This window comes from Thermobia domestica, chromosome 11 (assembly GCF_964235325.1).
Source record: "Thermobia domestica chromosome 11, izTheDome1.hap1.1, whole genome shotgun sequence".
Classification (NCBI taxonomy): Eukaryota; Metazoa; Arthropoda; class Insecta; order Zygentoma; family Lepismatidae; genus Thermobia; species Thermobia domestica.
This window is the reverse complement of record NC_137464.1, coordinates 62842768-62869425: the sequence shown is the minus strand read 5'-3', so window position 1 is coordinate 62869425 and position 26658 is coordinate 62842768. Positions and strand designations below refer to the sequence as shown.

The window sequence follows — 26658 nt, the reverse complement described above, 5'->3', positions numbered from 1 at the left end:
GGACATAGATACAAGACATTCAGATCTGGAACACTAACAAAAACATATATTAGAAACACATTAAAATATTTTTAAAAACAATTTAATATATTATCTCTACTTATATAAAGTTTATCTGACTAGATGGTTTGTAAGATTTTTTTTTTTTATAATTCTGACTAGATTAATTTTTTCTACCTTTTTTTTTTAACTTCAGTTGGGAATCAAGTACAGAAATATGCTTAATACATTTAATATTTATGATGCATTTCCTCTCCTTTCTCTATACTTTTTCGTCAAACTAACATGACTCTTACGGATATCTCTAGGATTGTCTACATTAACAACTCTTATGGTATTCCTACCCAGAAAACATTCGATCTCGAATGGTCCACACCATTTCGCACACAAAGATTTTGTTCTTTTATCTTTCATTGATGATAATACCTGTGATTTAATTAACACCTTGTCACCCACCTTATAATCATTATCTAGCCGGCGTTGATTGTATATTTTCTTTTTACGTTGCCATGCTCTTTCCATGTTATTTAAAGCTCGATTCCATAACTCGGGATCCCTAGGATTCAAGTCCAACATACTTATTTTCCACTTAATATCCAGTGGATTACAAACATTATAATTGAATACTAAATCCATAGGACTGCATTTCGTATCCTCATGGATGGCATTATTGACAGAAAATTCAATTTCCCACAATCCTTTATCCCATGAGCTTTGTTTCTTTCCAAAATATATTCTTAATGAATTTTTTATAGTTGAGACGTATTTTTCACTAGGATTTGAAGCCGGGTGATAAGGGGATATACTAATATCCTTAATACCATTTGCATAAAGAAAATCTTTGAATTTAGCCGATGTAAATATTGAATGATTATCATGACATATGCTAAAAATAAATCCATTTCTACACATTAATTTATATAACTTATTAATCACACTTTGTGACGACAAGACCTTAATTGGTTCTAGAAATACTCTTTTAGAAAAGGAATCGACAACTGTCAAACAGTAACGTCCTGACTTACTTTCAATTAGTGGTCCTAGTAAATCTACTGCCCAGAGCCCATTAACTACATTCTCATACTTAGATACTAGCTTTCCAGTAGGTTTTCTATTATGGCTCTTATTTAGTTGACAATCTGAACAAGTGGATACGTAATCTTTTATTTCCTTCAATATCCCATTCCATGTAAAACGAGCACAGATCTTAGCTATAGTTTTATTTATACTAGCATGAGAACCTGGCAAAATATTTGAATGAAAGAATTCTATTATACTAGGAACTAATTCCTTGGGCAAACATACTTTGTATGGATTTCTTATGGCTCTTGTTTTCTTACATAATATGCCTTGGATTAATTTATATCCTTCTACTTCCCTTTTTGCTTTTAATTCCTTAATAATATTACCTAATTCAGGGTCCTTTAATTGATGTTCTTTAATAGATATATTAGCAAAAGGCATATTCCAAAGGTTAATTAGACAATAATTATTTACCTGTTCGGAATGAGAAAGTTCAGTTTCCATTTCCTCAAAATTATTCTGATCATGTAACCTTGAAATAAAATCTGCTGTTATATTCATATTAGAGGATATAGATTTTACATCAAACGTAAATGCAAATAGTCTGTATAATAATGATCCATAACGTTTAACCCTTTTCATATTCCTCAAGGCATACACAAGTCCAGAATGATCCATTCTTAATTCAAAAGGTTTATGCAAGTAAGTACTAAAACGTTCCATAGTTTCTATAGCTGCTAACATTTCTAGCAAGTAAATCGGCTTGTTAAAGTCATGTTTCTTTAGACGTCTACTATAGAATGCTACAGGTACCAAGTTATTATTATCATCATATTGTTGTAGGACTCCCCCTAAACTTTTGAGACTGCTATCCGTATTGACAATAAACTTCTTATTTAAATCGGGTAGTTTTAACATTACATGATCGGCAAATAATTCCTTAATATCTTCCAATGCTTTTTGTTGTTCCGGTCCCCAAACAAATTCAGCAGAAGCAGCCCTTAAACGTTCAATAGGTTCCATAACCTCATGAAACTGCGGGACGAACTTTGCATAGTATTGTAAAAAACATGATAAAGAAATTAATCCTTTTTTTGTCTTTGGAGCAGGTAACTTTCTAATTACTTCTAACCTTGAAGGGTCCATGTACATTTTCCCATTTTCAATAATAAAGCCTAAATATGATATCTTATTTGAAAAAAAGGTACATTTCTTTGTGGATAAAGTTAAACCTTTTTCTTCCAATAACCTTAAAACTTTTTCCAATAATTGCTTATGGCTTTCTATATCTGAACTTTTGCAAATTAGGTCGTCCATATACCATTGAACCCCTTCATCTTTCAAAGGATACAATAAGTCAGTTAATATTTTAGATAATACATGACTCCCTGCTGCCAAACCAAAAGGTAAGACTTTATATTCATATAAACCCCTATGCGTAAGAAATGCTGTTAGATGACGGCTTTCCTCTGTTAAAGGTATGGTTAAATATGCTTTCCGTATATCCAGATGGCTAAAGATTTTACCATCAGATAATTCAGACAATATGTCTTCTATCCTTGGTGTGAACTGAGTATTTAAATAAAGATGACGATTCAAATCAGAATAATTAACTATTAATCTCTTTGTTCCGTCATTATTATTTACTAAAAAACAAGGGAAAGCATAATCACTGTTACTTGGTTGTATTAAATCGGCCTTTAACATCTCATCGAGAATTTTATCCATCTCTCTTTGAGAACTCCGTGATAACGGGTAAGCCTTCTTACGAATAGGAGTGTAGTTATTTAACTGGATTTTATATTCAAAGTCTTTAATTTTACCAACATGTGATGAAAAAACAGAAGGATATTTACTAAATATCTCGTTAACATACCCTTGTAATTCAGGATTAGCTTCTAATACAACAGGATCCACCCTCAATGGGCTATCCATCTGGTCCGACTGGATGTTGGGTCTGCTATCCAAAGATGGACTAATAGATGTGGCAACACTGCAAAATCCCTGTGCTGGAACTCCCGGATGTCTACCTCCATCCGTATCAAAAGCCTGAACTATGGACCTTTCCACCAAGTCCGAGTCACGCAGAAATAGTTTAGAAGTCTTATGGTCTGGTTCACTGTAAAATAGATCACACGAACGAGTATCTCGATTTAAACAAGGGGGGTGGATATTTAGTGTATAATGTAACTGTATGTCCACTCCTTCCAAAGGGAGAAATAATTTATTATTCACTAAATCAATGTTCGCTTTCAAGAATTTTAGTTCATTTATTCCCAGTATAAATACTGGTTCTAAATTTTCAACTAGGAAAAACTTTAGTCTGTAAACACGGTTTTTAAACTTAATGGGTATAACTACGCACTGATCCAGTGTTAACTTTTGTTTATCAACACCTATACCAATGAACTTCTCATTTATTATCTTCACTGGGTAGTTCAACTGCCGATTCCATTGAATAAAGCTTTGTCTATTAATTAACGATGCTGTAGAACAAGTATCTAAGCCTCCTCTAATACTTTTACCTAAGACAAATGCATCGACAAAAGCCGCAGTCAATGTTCCCAATGAGAAAGTATTTCTATTTTCACTTTTATTTCCATCAGCACTAATTTTAATCCCATCAATAGTATGTTCGCTTTTATTATTATCTTCTATTTGTTTATAATTACTAAAAGAATGCAAATCCTCTCTATATAATGGTTTGCTATTTTTACTGCTGTTCCCTCTAGAGCCGCCATTGCTTTTAAAGTCACCGTAATATTGTTCACGTATTCCTTTTTCACATTCCCCCACATTCACAGGATTCACATTGAACACCATATTCTTTTCTCCCAAATGTTCACTATTATGTTCCCCTCGGGATCGAGTCCGGAACCCCTCCATAGGAGTCTTCATCCGAACATTATATTTCGTATGTGTGTTTTAACCCGCACTACAATTATTGTTTCCACCTCCTAACAAAGTTCTTTCTAAATCTGTTTCTTCCCTTTCTGGAACTTCGGACCTCTCACTTTTAGTCTTTAACCGTGACCGTCGACTATTCCCTGCAAAGCGTCTTTTATCATTGCCATTATTATATCTAAACTGTTTGTTATTATCACCCACACTACTAGGTAAACCATTAGTTTGAACTCCGGTTCCTATAATCTGAGTCGGAGCCCTTAACCGGTCACTAATAGCTGCAGAGCGTCTTTCCGAGTTCACATCCATATTCAATTTAACTAACTGTTTATTTAAAAGGTACTGTTTGTTAGAAGCACATTTTGCAATGCGATGTTGTCCACCACAAAAATAACACTTAATCTTATTTCTCGGATTTTCACTTTTTTCCGATTTCCTCACCAGTGCGGTATACATTTCTAAATTACGTTGATGTTTTTCGTATTCCATTATATTACCCATAAGATCATCTAATGACATTGGATAGCTATATCTATAAATTTCAAATTTAATTTGAGGTTGCATGCCCTCCATAATAATATCCAACAATTCACTAGATCTACTATCATTTATAGCTCCGTAACATATTTCATAAGCATCACAAATATTACTAACATACTCAAGCAAATTTTCTTTAGGTCTTTGTATCACCTTCACATAACGATTTATGAGTTCTCGCCTACCTAAAGGAGTTATTAATCTACGAAACAAATATCCTGATATTTGCAACCAATTATTAGTCATTTGATACAATGCTACTAGCTCCTGATTTAAACGACCTTCAGCTTTACTCAAAGCTGCTATCAAAACAGACTCAACCGGGAATATTTTTAATTTAATTATTCTAAGAACTGTCACTAGAAATTGAAATAACTGTATATCGTCTGTTCCATCTGTTCTTGGGATATACTGTATTTTCTCATTAAACAAATTACTGGAAACACTTCCATTTAATTTATCAGCCCGTATTTGGAATGGCATAAAACTATTAACCAAAGGTTCGTTACCAGCATTCTTTTCTTTTGCCACTATCGAGTCTTTATCTACAAAAGGATTTGTACTACGATTTTCTTCTTTTTCTTTTATGACAGCTGTTTGCCCCAGGTCAATAAACGGGTTTGTCTCTGCACTGACACAACTAGCACCAGTGCATTTTTTAAGAAATCGCTACTGGGTATCCAGGCACAACAGGTCCTTTGTCACACATAGTAGAGATATTTTAAAGTACATTTTTGTATAAAGTACACTTTTGAAATAATGACATACAAAATGACGTATTTGTCAGATACTATTAGGACAGTCCATTAATTGTGTAACGCTACAGAGCATTAGAAAGATTTTCAATTTGTTACGTTTTGTGACATAAGGGATTCTTTCTAACAATTTAACTGTCGCAAACTTTTAATCATTTTCTAGCATTATCACTGTTCGTAAAATTACCAAACGAAAGGAAACATTTCTGGCAGTATTTAAGAAAACTCGCACTGAAGAAAAAACTGAAAAGTACACAATTACTATAATCTGAGTATTAGAGATTCTAATATCTGAGTATAAGGGGAAAAGGGGAATGGGCACAAAGGTGACCAGCAACAAATTTAGAAAAATATTTTGGTATGAGCTTCTCTTAGGAATACTTCGTGGTTAGAAGTCCCAAAATATTAGGGGGGCGGGGCTTGAAGATTATGAGTAATGTTTAATTCGTTTTCTATAGAAATCCTAAAATTTTGGAGTATTTCAGCGCCTTCACCGCAGGCGCAAATCTGCCACTGAAGGTAACTGTGCATCAAAGAGGGTCAAAGATTGTTAAAAATAACTCTTTGTACTTAATGAACAATCTCTTACTTTCTTTCAAGTTTGTGCCATCTATTAATTATGTCAGAAAATGTGCCTGAACAAATCTCAATTACCGATATTGCCCATAACAGACACGAAATGTTTGGTTGCAAGGAAATGTTAGACCAGGATAAAACAGGTTAGGTTAAAGAGAACAATCTTTGGGAAGATTGGAATTGGGCGATAATGAAAATTGGGAATCTCTGGAAAGGGGACCAAATTACGAATGCACGAGCGTAGCTCAGGAATAGCTGAAAGCCAGTCTCAACAGGACTCTAAAATATCGACTTCAACATTATGTATGTATAATCAATGCACTCACATTGTCAATATATAACCCAAATTAAGCAAAAAATCAAAAGTTGTTTCATCAAAGTTTATAACTTAATATGCGTCGCATCAAATGAATATCAACAATATAGTGCATAGTAGATCGGTGTGACGGTAGGATGAGTGAAACAATCATATGATGGTAAAGAATAAAAGGCAATCTGACTTTAAAGGAAAAAGCGCCTGTGATCGCTTCTTCTCAATAAAACAGATATGGATTTTAGGAAACTTGATATTCAGTTTTCTCCAGAAACCATAAAAGCAGCAAAACAAAACAAACATGGCAAGCATTCTGTCGTTCTAGTTCCTTCCTATTTACCATAACCTTCTCTTCAACAGATAGGTTAAGTTAGCCTCAAATATGTTCTAACACGTGAGCCTACCTTATAGATGACAAACAATAATCCTGGCTTTGATTTCACGTAGCTATATTAATCATTCGGCGTGAGAGATTTTCACTTAAAAGCCATCGGCGTTGACACTCTGAATCAACAGCTCCTTCTTGCTCTACATATCGCCGTTTCTGATCTAAGGTTGCTACGTCAGAAACACAACTGGCTATCGTCGCAACGCAAAGTGTTCCCCAAAAGTGTAAAAGGTTTATTTACAATATTTTTAATCAGAAATAATGAGTCTTAATTGTAAAGAACCAAAACAGTATTGTAAGCTAAGTAAAAATTCCATTTCATAAAATTAAATATCCAAATAACAAATTGTTTTCTTGTTATTTTCTCTCAGAGACTATTCAAAAGGTATATAGGATAAACGTCATTTGGACCGTTACATGTGAGAGTTCGGCTTCAACCTTTCTACCTCTTTAGTCGGTCTATTAACTTTCTCTGTATTAGAGTATTGTAGAATAAAAGTGCTAAATTCTCGAGGTAGACAAATGAGTACGCAAAACGAAGGAAAGAGGAATATCTGAAATTTCAAGAATGAAACTCTCCAATTTTATATTTATCCACAGAATACAAGCTAAGTCACAAAACCAAAGTATATTGAAGTAATTTCAAATGTACAGTAATTTAGGCAATTTATTGTTCAAGTACTTTCCCAGTAATTTAAAGATTTATGACGTGCACTGGGTATCCAAACTGCTGGGACTGGGTATCCAAGTGCTGAGCCTGGGTATCCATTTGGACACAAAAAGGTAGCTTAAAAAATGCCCTGACTAGCACTATCTACAGACATAAGCGGTTGGAACTCGTTATGCAACATTCCACCTTCTGCTAAACTCGCAGTGGTGTTGCTTGCTATAGACAATGACTCAACCATTTCGCGGGGTTTATCTACCGCAGAAATATGTAGTGACCTTGACTCCCTTCCGGAATCTAAATACGATAAATCCCATCGTTGACCTACAGTCTGCGGTACAACAACTCCAGAATTTCCATTTTCAAATCCATTCAAAAATAAACGTGGTTGATTTCTTTCTTCCTTAAATTCCATCTTAATTACCAAACAAACACAAAGAGCTATTCTAATCCAATTTAAATATCGAAAATAATTACTATACCTTACGGTAAGCGACAACCCTTTAACAATCATTGACAGTTTTATTGCTATAGGCTATATATTTTACGTACTCTGAAAATACTGACATTTAATCAATCCTAACTGAACTAACTTTAATATCCTCCTTAACATAATTCAAAATAGATAGATATATACAGATTGATCCTGAAAAATGTCCATATATTTAATAGCTTACTTAACAAGTTTCCCACCTTAGTCAGATTTTGCCAAACAAAACCCCGCAATCTTAACATGTATTTTACTTCGTTTTTTGAAGTTAGATTCGAAACAATATGTTTGTAACGTGCCACTATGTGCTCCGTCCTGGGCCGCTGGTTGTAATATCCAGGACAATTATTAGTATGCGGGATTCGTAATTTCTATGTATACTGGCTATATTTTGAAAGTAAGCATTTAAAAAATTTCCATGCAGAATTATCTTGAGTTATTCTATATTTACAGTGAATTTCAGACTTGAACTAGCTTAAATATTACCAGAAAAGTACTATTATCTTCATAAATTAAAAAAAATTGTGAAATACTAAGGTAATTTGGATAAGTGAAAGTAACTGTTTTTCTAGCTTGATAAATTTTATAACAAAATTCATGAAAAATTAAATATGCAATACAGAATAATCTTTAATTAAATATCAACAATTTATAAATAAAATTGAAAATCAAAAAAATCCTCACTGGAAACGTACCTACAGAAATTAGACCACTATTTTTTGGAGCGTCGCTTATAGCGTTAAGGAAGAAAAGTGGTGATATACGCCCCATCGCTGTCGGTAACGTTTGGAGACGGCTTTCAGCTAAGATAGTATGCCAAAGAATTAGAGAACCGTTATCTACTTTCTTGTCACCACATCAGTTGGGAGTGTGCGTTCCTCATGGCTCAGAGGTTACAGCCCATGTCGCCCGACTGTATTATTCTCATCCCCACAAACAGGAGAAAATTTTCTTGAAACTAGATTTCCGGAATGCATTTAACGAAATTAACAGAGACTCTATGCTTACAGCCGTTAAAACGCATTTCCCTTATATATACACCTTCATACATCAGTGTTACTCACAGCCTAGTCATCTATTTTTTGGTGAAGATATCATACTCTCCCAACGAGGTGTTCAACAAGGCGACCCCTTAGGACCTGCCTTATTTGCGTTAACACTTCACTCTATTGTCAGAAATATCAATACGGAGTTAAACATTTGGTACCTCGACGATGGGACTATAGCTGGAGACAAAGAAGATGTCCTCGAAGCTTTGTAAAAGATTCGTACTCAATCTCGTGACATTGGATTACAGCTCAATTTCTGCAAATGTGAAGTCGGTTTCCTAGGAGTCTCAAACGAACAGGCTAACACCCTTTACTCCCTTTTCAACGAAGTTGCACCTGGAATTCAACTTATATCATCCGACAGAGCCTCCCTTTTAGGTGCTGCGCTACACACTGATACTAGACGCATTTTGTTATTGGACAAGATATCTAAATTAGATCTCTTCTTCACTCGCCTGTCTAAGATATCTACCCACTCAGCTTTTTATCTCCTACGGGCCTCATTAGCCATTCCTAGATTGTTATATTTCCTTCGTAGTTCTCCATCCTGGCATGAGACAGATCTTTTGGAACAATATGATGAATCCATCCGACATGGCCTAGAATCTCTTCTAAACTGCTCTCTCACAGATAACTCATGGCTACAAGCATCTCTCCCTGTGGATCACGGAGGTCTAGGAATTCGTCGAGCCCTTGACTTGGCTACTCCATCTTTCCTTTCATCCATGTATAGCTCTATGCCTTTGATCACTTCTCTTCTTCGCCAGGATATTCATCAGGATTCAGAAGCTGAGATAAATGATTGTATCTCCCAGTGGATATCGTGCGGCGGACTCGATCTACCTGATTTTGATAAGAGAAGTTTTCAAACTTCATGGGACGCTCCTCTTATAGACTCCAGATTATCTTCTATTCTTCACTCCTCCACCAATCCTGAAGATAAGGCACGTCTTCTTGCTACTTCTTCCCCTGAAGCAGGTGCCTGGTTACAAGCTATCCCATCTTCATCCCTAGGGCTGCATCTTCCCGACGAAAGTTTTCGAGTCGCTTGTGCGTTACGTTTGGGAGCAGATGTCTGTGAACAACACCAGTGCCCTGCTTGCGGAAGTTTAGTGGATAAGAAAGGTATACATGGCCTATCATGTGTTCACAGTGCTGGCAGATACTCTCGACACTCCACTGTTAACGATCTCATTATGAGAGCCCTCATCTCCTCTGGAACGCCTTCCGTGAGAGAGCCAATAGGGTGTAGTCGCTCTGATGGCAAGAGACCTGACGGAATGTCTTTGGTGCCTTGGAAACGAGGGAAGGCTTTAATATGGGATTTCACTTGTACTGATACCCTAGCCCCCTCTAATCTTCCTTCATCTTCCACAAAAGCTGGGACGGTTGCAACTCGCAGAGAATATGAAAAGAGACGAAAATATAACAACCTCTTGGACAAATACCACTTCGTCACCATAGCCATTGAAACTTGTGGGTCCTGGGGTCAGGAAGGTCTAAACTTCATTAAGGAAGTTGGACACCGCATAACTATTAACACAGAAGACACCCGAGCCTCATCCTATCTTATTCAAAGAATAAGTATGGCTGTGCAAAGAGGGAACGTAGCCGCGATACTAGGAACTCTCCCTCCGGGAAAAGCTTTGGACGAAATTTTCCTTTTGTAATCAATCTCCTCTCACCAAACTCCTTGTGGCATTCACTTCGAAAGTTTCCAATTTTGGACAGAATATTTTATGTTACAGAAATAGCTACATTCCTCATCAAATAATAAGTATATTTGATTGTTAAATTTTAAATGTAAAATAACTAGGCAAAAATCGCTTTATTTGTGATTAACAATTTATAATATATGGATATAAGATTAATTGTCGTTTTCGCGATTGTAAATTATAATACTGTTCTATGTTCTGTGCTTATTGCATCAGTTTTAGTTTCCTATTTAAAAATACTCAAAACATTTTACAATGTATGTACATAAGGAATATGGTAAAAATGTAATAAATTTACAGTAAATCCAAAAAATATATATCTGAGTTGACTGGTAAATATGAAATCTTCACAACAAGAATACAACTTTCGGTAATAAATCTAATATATATAATAAATATAATACCTCCTAATCCTTATAATTCCAATATGAATTCAATATTTGAACTGCAGGAAAAATTTAACAATATATATTGAGACATATTAAATAATCAAGATATAACACTCACCCAATTAAATATGCTTTGAACAACCATCAAATATCTCCAGGAGGACTGTTTCGTATAACCTCTGTTAACACGATTATTATATTATCACACCAATTATAGATATTTCGGTATCGAATATAGAACACTCACAAATATAATATGTTGATATTTTGATAACTATTAACAATTTTCACATAATTCTTGAAATTTAAATCACGTTAATTTTCGACTAAACCACTTCCATGAAACCGTTAAAGATTCACATTAAGCAGAGATAAACCATGCCCAGTTCGACATATCGTTTCGAATGGCTGTTCAATCTACCTACAGCTCATTCGAACGTATGTGTTTTCAGAGATTTCCGCTAGAGGCGCTCTAGTACCCTGAAGTGTAGGTACTGAAAGCATAACCTTCTAGGATATCATTGACAACTTTTTTTTTTTTTTTTTTTTTTTTTTATAATGTGATCTCATCACACGTAACAAACTAAACACGTCTTACAGAAATGGACTGTCTGCACTTCAGTAGGATGACATTTCTATTGACCAGATCCTGTAGAAACTAGATGTAACATGTCTCGACTGTAGCATATCTTAATTACATGTTTAAAAGCTGGGAGGGAAATATACTGCAGAATATTTTTTGTCGCAAGTACTCGACGTAGAAGTGGAGAGATGGTTTTAACAACCAGGGTGGAAAAAGTCGTTTTCCTTTTTTAAAAAAATTATTTTTATTCATTTTTTAAAAATTTAAATCAAATCTTTCTCCTTGTGTAATACAGGTCGCGAACTGAAGACAAAACAGTAGGAATTAATGTTAAATGTTAATTATGTCATTTAAGTGAAAGTATTGGAGTTGAAGTTTGAATGAATCCCAATCATTAACCTATTTCAACCCCAAACAAGGTTTCTTAAGCATTAAGAAAGAACTACAGCAACGTAAATTTCGCCTGTTATAAAAACTTTTTTTTTAAAAAAAAAAAAAAAGAGAGAGAGATCGGATCCCTTTAAATACGTCTCTGTTATCTGGGAAGAAACAAACAGACACGAACACAGAAGAATTTTCGTCTTAAATGTCCATGGTGATTTCCCCGTTGGAATGGTTAACGATTTAAAAACCCTATGTTACGAAGAAAAGAAAGCAGGATTTCCCCCATTACCCGTTCAAAACGGGATTTTCCCTAATCATCTTCTGCATGACACCCGTTTTCATATTGTGCTGTACATACATTTGAGTCTCATTGTATTATGATTATTATCTTCCATAATCGAAATAACAGAACAGAAACAAGATTTTAATTACTTTCGTTTTAAATTAATTTATTTCGGAATTTGATTTAAATCAACGATTTTTATTAAAACAATCAACTGATTTAAATCAATCCCCCCTATTAACAACCGATTCCAGGAACCTGAGAAGTTTTAGCAACTTGTTCGGGCGAACCGGCTCAATGACACCTCTGTTTACAGTGCAAATAGTATGTAGTTGCTCCTAGATATTCACGTTTATTGATCCTATAATCCAACTCCCTTGAAGGCGAGATAATGTGGTCGAGAACATTTTATACCGTGAAGATTAATCTTACATGACGGTCTATGAACCTGTCAAGTGCACCGGATTCAAGCCCTGGTGGCCGTGGTTTGGATCCCGCGTTTTAAAGTAGGTTATGCTCTTTATAATCTTCGTATTGTGTAACAATACAAAACGCAGAAACTCAACTCAGACTCAGCTTGACGTTTACATTTTATTATTATATTCTTGTTTCAGCAAGTACATTTCAGTGTAAATAAACTTTCCTATACAGAAATTGTAAATTATGGGCAGATTATGCTAATGAAAAATGTAAAGAAGTTATTTACTTATATATATATATATACAGACAAACAAACTTCGTTCATCTACGAAAATCCACCATATGTATTTATAATGGTCTCTACTCCACTGGCGCAGTAGTAGAGCGTTCACTTGTAGTGCATGAGGTCCTTGGTTCAATCCCAGTTCGCACCAAGTAAGCTTTGTGGAGGACAAACACCATGTACGTGAGTTTTCTCGGAATTCTCCCGTTTCCTCCCATTTTCCTCATTTCACTATTTTATTCATTTCTCATCATCGCCGTCTCCTTAGCCTAGCCGGCATAACCGTGGGACGTAAATCAAAAATTTCATTTTTCCACTGGGTAAACAATATCGTAATAGTAAGAACTGAACGTAAGTTTTCAAGTAACATGTGGGAGCAATTGAATACTAGTTGGCATCTCATTGGACCCATAGAATGTCATAGAAAGAAGTCGAAATCATACTTTAGGAAAATTAAACCTGGTACAGTAATTATTATTATTATTATTATTATTATTATTATTATTATTATTATTATTATTATTATTATTATTATTATTATTATTATTATTATTATTATTATTATTATTTGTAATGTAAGGGCTAAAAGGCAAACGTAAACTTATTATTGGTACGATATTTTCTTTCTAGGCTTGTCTAGCAGTTGTGCAATTTGTGAGCTCGATAGTGGAAAGGATCCGGGATAGTCTTGATGGAAAAAATGTGGAATCACTGATGATGGAATTAGGTACCCGATTTCACCGTGTTATATATGAACACTTGCAGCAATTCCAGTATAACTCGGCAGGTGAGCTGTTTTAGTCTTAGATAAAACTTGCGTGTTAAGACAAAAGGGTTCGAAAGAAAGTGTTTGTAAGTACAAAAGGTTGTTTGGTTTAGATCGGACCGAATTAGAAACGACATTGCCATCTGCTGAAATATTCTTGAACATCGCGTTACTTATTGTGAGCAGTATTATATCTGAAGTTGTAGGTGCCGTCAAATGGCGCCTAAATTATACCGTTACTGGGAAAGGTATGGCAGGGCCCTTTTTTACGCTCGTTTTTCCTACATATGCTTAGTAAAAGTCTTGTGAGAATGGGTTTATACTCGGGGTAACTAATGCGGAAGTTATTGTTGCCCGTACATAAATTAGGAACCTGTGGCGGAACAGTCGTCTACGAAAAACACCAGGAACAGAAGAACTCCAAGGAAAATGACACCCACAATGCTGCAAGGAATCCGCCGATTAGTGTGTTGGGAAAGTCCTCGACCCAACGTGTGATGAGCCAGCAATTCAATTAGACACCTTGAACTATGAACATAGGCATTCATTAGCGTCCCAGCTTGAGATGCTTCCATGAGCTCATGTATACTACTACTCCTGCACCACACATCAATACGAGAAACGAATTGCAGGATTACTAAGAAGCATCTGACTAGGCCTAATGGCAGGCAGTCGTCACAATGTATGAAGCATACATCCATCTCGCTGGTCATGCTCGAGCTCTGACATACCATGACTGTGATTGCAAGACCGCTGCAGTTTTATTCGCCACTGCCGGGAAGATTTTCCTCTTGGTTTTATGAGATTCAGTTATCCGGGGTGAAAGTGAATGCAAGGTACTTCCAGGATTATTTATAACACCTATCTTTCTGATTGATATCCTTCAATTGTATGATGCGGACGCCAACCAGAGAGATTCCATATAGACAAGTATTCAAGTCATATCGCCAGAAGATTTCTGCATTTTTATCACGAAATAGAACGGGAATTAGGAATTCATATCATTCTGTTTCAAGACTTCTTGTGATGAGTCCTGATGCCTTTCGTAATGGATTTCTGCAGCTGTGGTCTGTTGAAAAGATGTGTCCAACATCGGCGTACAAACACTCTCGCTGGTCTCGGGAAAGCTTGCGAGAAGGAGTGGGACCGAATTTCTTTGCTCGTGCTTCGCCGAAGTTTAATCCAGTGGAAACTTCGATGTCATGCAGTAATCCAAAGTGCTGGTGGTTTATTAGAACACCAATAGAGATAGCAGCGTAATAGTATCCTTCAAATTCGGTACGATATAAACCGAACAATCTGCTGTATTTTGCGAGGGTCTGTGATTCCTTATTTAATTTTTTTTTTCGGTTTTTAATTTACTAATGGGGTAGATATTGCAGATGATTTCTTTTTTACTTTCTATTTCAAATCACAAATTCTATATAGAAATGGTTTCTGATTTTCGGAAACAAATTCGCGATTTGATTGTCATACCTCCACGTACGTACTGTACTCAAATACATGCATTGAAGACACCACAGTGTTCATAGTGCCTGTGGCTTTTGTTGTAATGGATGTGGCTGTAGTTTTGTTATATGGGATCGACACTTTATAATATCTGCATGTAGAAAGGAGAATATCCTATTTTCTTTTTCGAACAGTTACGAACAGTTATTGTACAGTTACGAATAAGTAGAAGTAAGAGTCTTTATTTCTTATGACTCCAACCTCGACTTATTTATGTTCCTGACTGTATAAAGATTCCTTCGCAGAGAGATTTATTCAGGACACTGATTTCTTACTCGTGTTGTCCCCAGAGTAATATTAATTCATTAAGTCACTGCATACGGATCCGGCCTCTATGTCCTTCCATATAGATGACTCATCTATGTATCGTTATTATAATATATAAACCACTTGAAGAGTAATGTCATCAATAAACTCAAAAGGTCAACACTTCGCTTCTTTATCGATTGTTTAATGAATCATATTAGACAGTGAATTTTGGCTGACAGCTTTCACCATTATCAAGACTTCAAGATTAATGGTTCCTAGACCTTTCAAAGTGGTCAACTTCGCTTCGACATACTTGCGGCGTAGTCCTGTAATCAGCTTTGTTAGGAGTGAGATACCAGGGTGGTCATACGTTCGTGGCGTTGGAGGACGCACCCATCGATGCCGGAAAACCGTGTACAACGTGTAGAACAGTTGAAGGTGGTGGTGGCAGAACCCGTGTCACGTGTTTGTATTTTCACAGCGCTAACAGTGTGTAGGAAGAAAACTCGTTGAATACACAATTGGCAGGATAGTGACTGAGGAGAAACTTGTGTGTCGCGTGCTTCTGCACCATTACTGGAAAAAGGGGTTGAATGCAGCAGCAGCAGCCAAGGAAATTTGTGCTGTTGAAGGTGAAGGTATTGTCCACCCTTCCACAGCTAGAAAGTGGTTTCAACGTTTTCGGGCTGGTGACACCAGTCTCGATGACAAGTCGAAGTGTGGACGTTTTGTAACGACGCATATCGATGCCCTCCTGAACGTTGTGGAAGCAAACCCAGGAGCCAGTACCCGTCAGCTGACAGATGAGGTCCAGTCATCACAAACCAGTGTCGTTCGTCATCTGCATCAACTTGATTTTCATTTCAGACAATCGAGAATGGTTCCCCATGAATTGACTCTAGCTCAAGCTCAACAACGTGTGACCCTGTGTGAAGAACTGCTTTGAAATTCAAAAGACGATAGGTTTTGGCGGAGGATCATCACGAATGATGAAAAGTGGATCTTTCTTCGTTATCCTGACACCGGGAAACAATGGCTTCGACCAGGTACCGAGGCGCAGGCTATTGTTCAAAGAGGGCGTTTTGAAGAGAAGACAATACTGTGTGTGTAGTGGAATTTCGAAGGTCCTGTGCACTGGGAGCTCGTTCCACGTGACTGTGCTGTAGAAGGGACATTGTATGCAAGGGGTATACGACATTGTTTGTCGTCGTTATCCAGCACTGGTACATCAAAAGCGACTTCTCCAATTTGACAATTTCATGCCATAGGTCAAGAAGAGTCCGCCAGAAAATTGTGGCCATGGATGGCGTGGAAATTTTACCCCTCCCCCTTACAGTTACGACCTTGCGCCATCTGATTTTCATCTGTTTCGTTCCATGGCACACTTCCTAAAGGACAGACAATTCCATTCCGTGGATGGCGTGAAATACTGAGTTATTTGCTTCAAAACTGCAATCTTGTATCGTCGGAGGCTTGTGTCATTGATGGAACGTTGGAGAAGGACCATACAGTGTGATAGGATGTATTTCGCCGAATAGGCTTCTGTGGTACAGGGGGAGTCGGGTGCTGAATATTACCCATAAACACGCTACGAACATATGACTTTCCCTGGTAGTATGATGGAGGAGGCCGAGTTTTTGTGTGAAGTTGCTTTGCATAATGGCTATACATCCGCTGACTGCACTACAGTTGATTCCTGACATGGTTGGAAACCCACTTGAATAGAAATACTGTCCTTCATAACATTGGTGTTCCAGAAACAGGGTGTCAAGTGTCTATTGACCTGAAACACCTGTATAAAAGCTTGTATTTTAACCAGAAGATATCTATAATGTTTTACCATTTTCACCATTTAGATGAGCATTTTATAAAAATAAAGAACACTTTTTGAACTAATAAATGCAAGAACATTGATGATACATTTAAACTAATTCACTTTGTAGTAAAATTAATAGATTAAGTAAAATACAATATTAGTTTTCAGTTTTACAATCACTTAAGAAATACACGAGAAGTGTTCAGTAGAATCTCATAGTCACCAAGTAAACAAAATAACACAGAAACCAAAGTGTGCTTTTTCTTTCAACATATCAAGAAAGTAAAATACCACAGAAATCAAAATGTGTGCATTTTGTCAACATAATCTTCTCTTTTAGTGCACTTTGTCGATCGCCACTCCAAAATTTGTATGTGCTGTTGGAAACAAATATCTTTCTGCTTTCGAAATATCTGTCTGCAAAATTCATGACAGCATTATCATCCGGGAAAGATGGTCCTTGATATAGAAGTTTCAGTTTTGCAAATAGGAGAAATTTGTTGGGGACAATTTTGACTGAGTACGGAGAGCGATTCATCCGTTAGGACAACAACATGAGTACCAGCAATCCATAAACGTAGCACATGAACGGAAGCAATGTGATGATAGAAGAACATTTCATGTGTGAATAGTCCTCTTCCATTATTCTTGATTTTCGGGGATAGGTTGGCATAGTATTGGCTTGTAGTAGTTGCTTCATGTTCCAAATCTCTCGGTGTTTCCAGTGAAACCATACAGAATCCCACTTTGCTAAGAATTTTATATTAGTATAATATTTGTCTTGGAAATACTTGAATTAACTTTTCTTAATATCATGCATTTAATTTCAGGAGCTATGTGCGTGATCTGTGATGTCAACGAATATAGGAAGTGTGTGAAGGAGTTCAAAGTTCCCTTAGTAAATACTTTATTTGATACACTTCATGCACTTTGTAACTTGTTGCTAGTGAAACCAGAGAACTTGAAACAAGTGTGCACGGGTGACCAATTGGTAAGTATAATCCAGATGAAAAAAGTTTTTTTTTTTAAAAAAAAAGAAAATTTATTTTCATTGATTTTTTTAAAAAATTTAAATCATTTGCACTTAATTCGTTAAAAAAAATGGTGTTACTTGATGGGTAAACTGCGGAGATTTCGTGTTTCTTTAGAGTAAAAGCATTAGTATAAAAGAATAAAAACAATGTTAGAATAAAAGCGAAATCAGGAATCCCGTGTTATTTATGTTGTGTTTTCTGCGAAGTATTTCTCATACGCGACAATTACTCAGTAGCAGTACAATATTGTTCACTGAGCATCTAAGAGCAGTCGCGGTCATCGTGGCCTTGCAGAGCCTATTCACAAGAATTGGACGAAAGAAAGATAATGTATTATAATTAAGGCCCGGATTTTTATGTAGTACAAAGTACCGAAATATGTACATAAATATGTAACAAAAATCAATGAAATATGTAAGAAATATGTTAAAAATATGAAAATATGTAAGAATATTTTTTCGTGTTTATTTTGTGTCTGTGCTATTTTCTTAGCTAATAAATATACTGTAACATCTTTCTGTAATAACTTCCCACAGATACGTACAAATTTTCAAGAGAAGCAAATGAAAATATGTATCAAGAAAGTAAAAAATCACATTATTGAATATAAAAAATAATGATTTTTTTTCTAGCTTCTCGCTAACATTTGTAATCCACCCGAAATTACTTGCAATGTACACTAGTGAACAGTGAACAACAGGATTTTTGAACGCACTTTGAGAATCACGTACTGCTGCACTGGACTCTGCAGGAAATGTGGTAACAACTGACTTTACAGCATCAAAATTTTCATTGTAGAAGTTAACAGCCTGTATCCAGGTGCCCCGCCGTGTCAGTACAGGCTGCGGTGGTAGCGACATATTTGGTAGCATATTGTTGTAGCACTGCACACGACCAGGGGCTTTCACAAAAACTTTCTTAGTAGAAGACCCAAGCTCATTGACTTCAGGGAAGTTGATCCGCACTTCCTCTGCTACACGATGTAATCCATGGACCAAACAGCACATATGAATGAGTTTTGGGTAGAACACTTTAAGCGCATCGGCAGCTCTTAACATGTACGCCGCAGCATCAGAACACATCAGAAGCACTTTTTCTGCAGGAACACTTTCTGGCCACAACACTCTCAGTCCATCATTTACGAAACGTGCAACTGTGGAATGGTTTGTTTTGTCCAAAACTTTTGAACAGATCAGAAATGGTCGTGATGGAGAATCAGGGTCAAGCTTTCCTACTACCAGATTGGCAACGAAACGTCCTAATACGTCTGTAGTTTCATCCACCGCAAACCATATATGCGAATCACCAATTTCAGCTCGAATGTGTTTGATAGTATCTTCATAGCACACATCCGAATAGTTCTTGCGGATAGTAGATTCGTCAGGAATGTGTGTGTCTCTTGCAAAATTTTTCCAAAAAGGACGCGAACTGTGAGACTTGCAATTTATACCACGGTATGTCTGCTGCTATGAACGCATTGGCAAGGTCTTTGTAAAATTCACTGCTGTTTTCAGAAGCTGGTTTTGTTTGGGTTAAAAGTTTTTGCTTTGTGGCAGGCTGTAACACCTTGTTTTTCGTGTGAATAGCTGTTTTCGTGTTCTGGTCCAATTGCGACTTCATTGAACAGCCCACTTTCTTATCGAATACTTGACAAAATACAATTTTACCGTCTGTGGTATAAGCGTCATCCATAGCTATCCACGATTCCAATTTTGACGCTAAAGAGGAAGCCATCATTGAAAACAAGAAACAAACTGACTCGGTCACAAGCTGCACACTAACAAACCGGTTGCGAAACTGAATCTTTTTTCCCTTTGTTTGACGGAAGAAGTGGCGAAGTAGCCATCGAGTCATACAAAAGCGATTTTTTATTCGATTTAAGAAACAAGTGATAAAGCCTAGCCGCTCCAATCACCTCCCTCTCACCGCCACCCCCACCCGTAGAGGTTGCACATAAAAAAAGGTGAGAGAGCCAGTCAACTGTGTGCGTTTTAGTTTGTTTTGTCGGCATACATCCGAGTGGCGTCTGCGAAGGCGATAATCACAGAAATCCTTATATTGTTTTCTTTCTTTATATATAATAAACAGATTTTTTTTCAGGATTGGAAGCAATAACTGACGACGTTTCTTTGCATATTGTAGGGTGTATGATTTGTTTTAACCCAGCTTTTCCGCAATGCAAATCAGTTGAACAAAGTGGGAGAAAAAAATACAGATAATTAAATAAAGTACTTTTTGAGTTATTGTTCCATATATAAGCCTATTTTTATTTGCGTATTATTTAAAGAAAATTAGCGAAAAGGAGCAAGGAAACTGAATTTATGTAAAAATATGTACAGTAGACGGAAAATATGTAACAGACTTCAAAATATTTAAAAATATGTAACGTGATTTTGGTTTATATGGCTCTTTACTTCGTAATTTGCGAAATTTTCATATTTTCACCAGCGTACATACAAAGGAAAAAATATGTAAAAACATAAAAATCCGGGCCTTAATTATAATATTAATTTTTCTCTTTTAAGCATTTTAATCAGTAAAGAACGAAAGTAAAATATGCAATATAGAATATATTACCATTTTGCAAATTTCAAAAGATTTGTACTGCGCTACATAGCGAGTATGTAGCCTTTTTAATGTGTTTTGTTTATAAATTGAATATACAATTTTTAAAACTCCTTTCATCATAACTTTCTAATTATGAATATCAATCTTTTACTTAAAATTGTAAAATTATCCGAGACAAACTTGTATATCAGCATGAATTGTACATGAGTTGACTTTGCCGAAGTTCAATTTGTTACGCTCATTGCCGTGTGCATCAACGAAGTTGAAACGAGAGTTCACCCAAACGCGTCGTGGTTCCAGGACTTTTGCTGCATCATTGAAAATCGAAGTTCAGTACATCTCGTTTAAGTAAACTTCGGTCAATTTTTAAATCGACTCTGATTGGTTGTCGTCGTTTGTCTCTGATCTTCGTTTAACAAAGTAACAAATGAAGAAAGCATACCGCGTGCCGGTCTTTTCGACTTTCGACATTGTGTGCATAGAGTTGTGAGTAGTCTAATTTCAGTAATCATAATTGTGATGGAAAAATATCTTGAAACCAGGAGCAGAAATTTTTTCCGAACAGAGAAATGTATTGTAATTTCATTAATGGAAAAATACAAAGACATTATTGAATGTAAACTGACTGACTTGGATCAACGAAGTTTAAACCCCTAAATTCAGTCGTTCAAGCTAAAATCAAGTTTATCCACCATTTGACCGAGACTTAATCTTGAACGTTTGTTGGTGCAACAGACATTTTCACCGAGCTTGGTTATGATCTTTGTTCAACAGTTGAGCTTCGTTGGTGCACACGGCCATCAGTATCGTTTGATTTACCAATCAAATGTTTAGACTTCCGTGCCAATGTTCATAGATGAATCCATTGATTCTTTTGAATTTTCCTATCATTGCTTCTGGTAGCGCAGTAGTTACAGGTCGACTTGGAGCGAGGCGCATATGTAAGATTTACGCATCATTTTTGCGATGCCGATATGATCTATACACTCCACCTTTTTTGTGAATTTCAGTTGGTTTTCTATTTAGCTCACGAAAATCTGATACAACTCGTTGTTTCTCCTTTGTAGACAACTTCAAAATACGCGACATTTTTGTGTTATTGACTAGATTTCTCCCACCAGAGCGACAGATGATCCAACTGCGCCGATCGCTAGCGTAAACTTTAAACTCGTTATCTTCCAACTTGCACCCCACAAGGAGAGAGCGAGATTGAAAAAGTGCTTGTTCTGTTTTAATTTTTCGCCGTATAAAACTATATATGTACAGGGTTCTTACTGGTCAAGGAAGTCAGGAAAAACTCAGGGAAAATGATGCAGGAAACTCAGGGAAAAGGACTAGAGATCAGGGAAACTGAGGGAAATTGTATAAAATATATTTTTCTAACATTAATTATACACCAATTTGTACATTCTCTAAGAGTAAATGTTCTCATATATAAATATTCACCGTTATTTATTCCTTATTTATATGTTAACGTCATTCGACATCTGTAATGAAAGTCAGGGAATTTTCTGCCAAAGGTCAGAGAAAGTTAAGGAACTAGATTTCTCCTGATCAGTAGGAACCCTGATGTAGTCGAGTCTTTCTTATTGTATGATATACAGTGCTGTCATCAAATGGGTTCTCGTATCATTTAAGAAGTGCCTATCTTTTCGAAACTTTTAAATATCAGCTGACTGCTCTCTATATTTGTTACAAAAGTGAATTGTCTTTCATACGTTAAGGTAAGAATTTAATCCTATTCAGATATTAGGTAGCTACGAAAGAAATCATTGTTTGAAGATATTGCTTTGACATGAAATAGTTAATCGAGAATTTCTTGCGTGTTGTATTTTATGTCACGTAGGTTAATCGATTTGTAAGTTGCGGTAAAAAGTCATGGGAAAGCTTGTTATCAGTGGTGAAATCACTTTTCACAGAGCCAGGAGCTGGTAAGGGAAGATAAGAGAAAGAAAGAATTAGTGCATAAGTAGATAAGTGCAGTTCAAAGGAGGTTTTAAAAGTTCCCGTCCAATATAGAAAAGCGGCAGACATATCAATAGCAATACAAGTTAATTCAATGTAGTTCCCTTTCAGTTCAATACATTTCGACAACGATCCTGCAACAGCTGTATCTCTTGGAGAGAGAGAGAGAGAGAGAGAGAGAGAGATGTATTTGCCTTGATGCCACGTGTTAACAACATCATTGTTTGCAAAACGTATTTCTTTTGAAGTTGATTTTCAATCTTGGAAACAAGTAAAAATCTGACTTACTAAGCTTGGAGAATAAGGGCAATGGTCAATCACTTTATAGCCTAGCTTGTCCAATTTCTGCGTTCTTATAAGCACGAAGAAACCTGATGTCTTTCAGCAGTTTTTCCTTCCTTTTCTGTCAAATGACTGTATTCAGTTTGTCCAAACATTATTGTAGTAGTTGGCATCACTGTGGACTCTTGCTGAACATATTCCATATGGATGATTCCATCCGTATCCCAAAACATAGTTGACAGCGAATTTCTGTTATCGAAACTTCTTGTGCCATAGTAAACTTCTATGTCTCCCACGTTGGCTGCTGTTTGGTTTCTGTAGTTGTCGAGCCATGTTTCATAGATAGTCACAAATGGATCACAAATCGTGCTCCTTAATTGTGCTATATGAAGGACTTGGTTTACATATACTATAACCTATTACATCATTAATCACATTGGGCTCATGCCTCTAGATAAAAGATAATGGGTTACCGATCTTTCCTTGTGCCGGTTGATTTTATATCTTGCTGTATTACTCACCGAACCTGCAACAACAGAAATTCCATAAATTTTTGATGATTAGATATTTACAAGATGTTTAAATTGCAACTGAAGTACATACAGGAATCACTCTATCACATACTTCAGTCATTACTCGTATTAATATCTGTCCCTTGTATGTTGGAGCCTTGTATTAGGTTGGAGTCTTTTCAAACCCATTTTTTTCAACGTCCTTAATTAATCCTCCAGTGGTCACCCGCGGACTCTCACTCCGTCCACTGAAGTCGTCACTCTTGTCAGCTCTATTTGACCATCCTGCTCTTGGACCTGACAATATTAATACAATCTTCCTTTGCAATGCAGTCGGGCCAATTGTTTATCCCTTGGCTTTATTTATTTATTTGTTTATTTATTTATTTATTTATTTATTTATTTATTTATTTATTTATTTAGTAGATGTTTTACAGAAGGCTTTTTTCTTCAACTTTGGAAACAGGCTAATTTTATTTCAATCTATAAATCTGGCACTAAAACTTATGTATGTTCCTATAGACCCATTTCTCTTCTTTGTTCGTTGTCAATACTTTGCTAGAAAATCATTAAGGCCAGACTTTACAAGTTAACGAACCCGTATTTGAACATAGCACAGCATGGCTTCCTGGAACAGAAATCATGCCTTACCAACCTATTAGAATTTTGTATTCATGATGTAAACTGTATTTCAGGAAATTCTCAACTAAGTGTAATATACTTAGATTTCTCTAAAGCTTTCGATAAAATTGATTTCCATCTGCTTCTTTACAAGATATCCAACAGATTTAATCGTCATGAGAAATTCCTGTCTGCTAAAGGATTATTGTACTGATTATATGCAACGTGTTGTTCTGCCAGATGCATCATCCAAATTTGCCCTCAGTTTTTTTTTGGGGTTTCCCAGGATAGTGTTCTAGGACCATTGCTATTTCTTCTTTACATGGATGATTTGTCTCCCTTCCTTCCTGTCTTTACCATCTACATTCTTCTCTTTGCTGACGATTGTAATATTTTCTATAAAATCTCTAACATCGACAATGCCTTATGACTTCAACGAATTCTCGTTAAACTTACTGACTGGTGTGCGACTTGGAATTTAAAACTAAACCCTAAAAAATGTTTCTCTCTTAGTATTTCTTTGAAGAAAAATAGAAACCTCAGAGTATTCCGTGAAAACCTTACATTTGCTGACCACATCACTCTTATTGTGAAGAGTGCCATGATAATACTAAATATTCTTTGCAGATTTACTGAAATTCGCGATCTCAAATCACTCAGTATTTTCTTCAAAGCCTTTGTATCTCGTAAAATTGAATATTGATCACCGATATGGAATATGGCCTGTACTTAAAACTTACCCCGTTTTGATTCTGTCCTTAACTTTTTCCTGCCATTGTCAAACAAAGATTAACTTCAGTGCGTTAATAAGAGTTAATAAAACACAGCTCATAACCAAACATAATTTTCAGACTTCACTTATTGGACGCATAGTGGCAGACTTACTGTTTCTCCATAAAATTATCAATGGGAAAATTAATTCCGAATTGTTGGTCTCCGTTCTCAATTTTCGCGTACCTTCTCGCCTTATTCGCAGTCATACGCTACTAACATATGTAACATACTGGCTATCAATTATACAACGTCCCTTATCCTTCAGGCTAGTATCATTGTGTAATAGTTTATCGTCAGATGTTGATATTTTTGACTGAAAATCATTTTAGATACAACTTAAAGTATCTGTAAATGTAGTAATATTATATATATATATATATATATAATAATAATAATAAAAAAGAAAACTAAATATGTTTCAGTGTAAAATGGGCATAGATCAGTATCTGAAACTTCATAAATAAATAAATAAATGTAACTTACTACCACGCCAATCACTCTTCTCAATTCTCATTTTTCATACCTTACAACAGTTAATTTCTGCTTATCAGAGTAGAGTTACACTTCGAAATGTGCACTATTGTTGGAAGTATTGATTTTCACAATGCAGTACATTTTTATGTTTTAGAACATATAGTACGTATTTGTATGCGGAGTGTTAGTCCGCAGCGACTACGTATGAGAAATCATTGAGAACGACTGCAGCAGGGTTAAATGAATTTTTCGCAGCACTCACGGATAATCCACACCGCGAATCATCGGACTTTACTGTATGTATACGGTATATATATATATATTTATGAGTGTGTGTTTAGAGAGAGGGAAGTTAGATGTCAGTAAACTCGAACTTCCATCAGCGATTTTCCAATGGAAATTCTTTTTAAATCACTGTAAATTTCACTTGTTTTAGGGATAAGAAGTAACTTTTATAGTTTCATAATTTGCACAGATAGAAGTGTATTTCCATTCTTTTCTACAAGAAGAACCAGTATCTGATTTTAAGAGAAAAATCAGTTTTCTAAGCCATGAGTAAACAAAGTGAAGGGTTACATATTTATTGAAATTTTCCTTGGTAGCAAGAACTTTTAATTCTTTTTTTTATTCTGCTTTGTTTTTGTGTAGAATGAAAGTTAACATTACTTTTTTTTTTTTTTTTTTTTTCAGGCGGGGCTGGATCGTTCAATTCTCTTGAATTTCATCCAACTGCGCAGTGATTACAAGACCCAGAAGTTGGCGAACTGCTTAAAAGGACTAGCTACATGATTGTGCATTTCTGTTGCAATTCATTGTATATTTATGTATTGTAAAATTGTGAGTCAAGTGAATTGATGAGGATGTATGTTGGTATGTTGTGTGTGTATGTATGATATGGATAAAGTATGTTAGTAAGATGCATATATTTAAGTATTGTATATAGTATTGCGAAGTTAATTAAAATTATTAAAAACAATTTTGTTAAATATATATACTGTTAGTTAATATTATTGAAATTAATTCATTACTCCTGTGTTCATTAGCTTATCGCTTGCACTCACTATTCAAGATTTAACCCCCAGAAGGGACCGGGAGCCAAGATTTTATGGCATTGATCCAGCGCACAGTGGCCTGAAATCCCTATAAACTGATCAAAATATGAAACTGTTGGTCAATTTGCATGATATTACGAATATATAGGTGTTCGAGGTCGGTGATAACAATTATGAGGTCACAAATCAAAAATTCAAAATGGTAGATCCAGTATAGTGAGCAAACTTTAAAAAAAAAATCCAAATAGACTGAAAACTAGTTTCATTATATGTTTGA

At 35.8% G+C, this 26658-nt stretch overlaps 1 protein-coding gene across 1 annotated transcript in view; it reads left to right on the top strand.

The window, feature by feature from the left end:
* The window catches only part of Sec10 (Exocyst complex component Sec10), a 92780-nt gene extending 66461 nt beyond the window's left edge, over positions 1-26319 (top strand). The window contains exons 15-17 of the mRNA XM_081730450.1: positions 13390-13546; positions 17930-18090; positions 26020-26319. Of these exons, the coding sequence (XP_081586576.1) occupies positions 13390-13546; positions 17930-18090; positions 26020-26118 (417 nt within the window). The 3' untranslated portion in view covers positions 26119-26319. The remainder of the gene's footprint in view (positions 1-13389; positions 13547-17929; positions 18091-26019) is intronic.
* Positions 26320-26658: the final 339 nt, after the last annotated feature.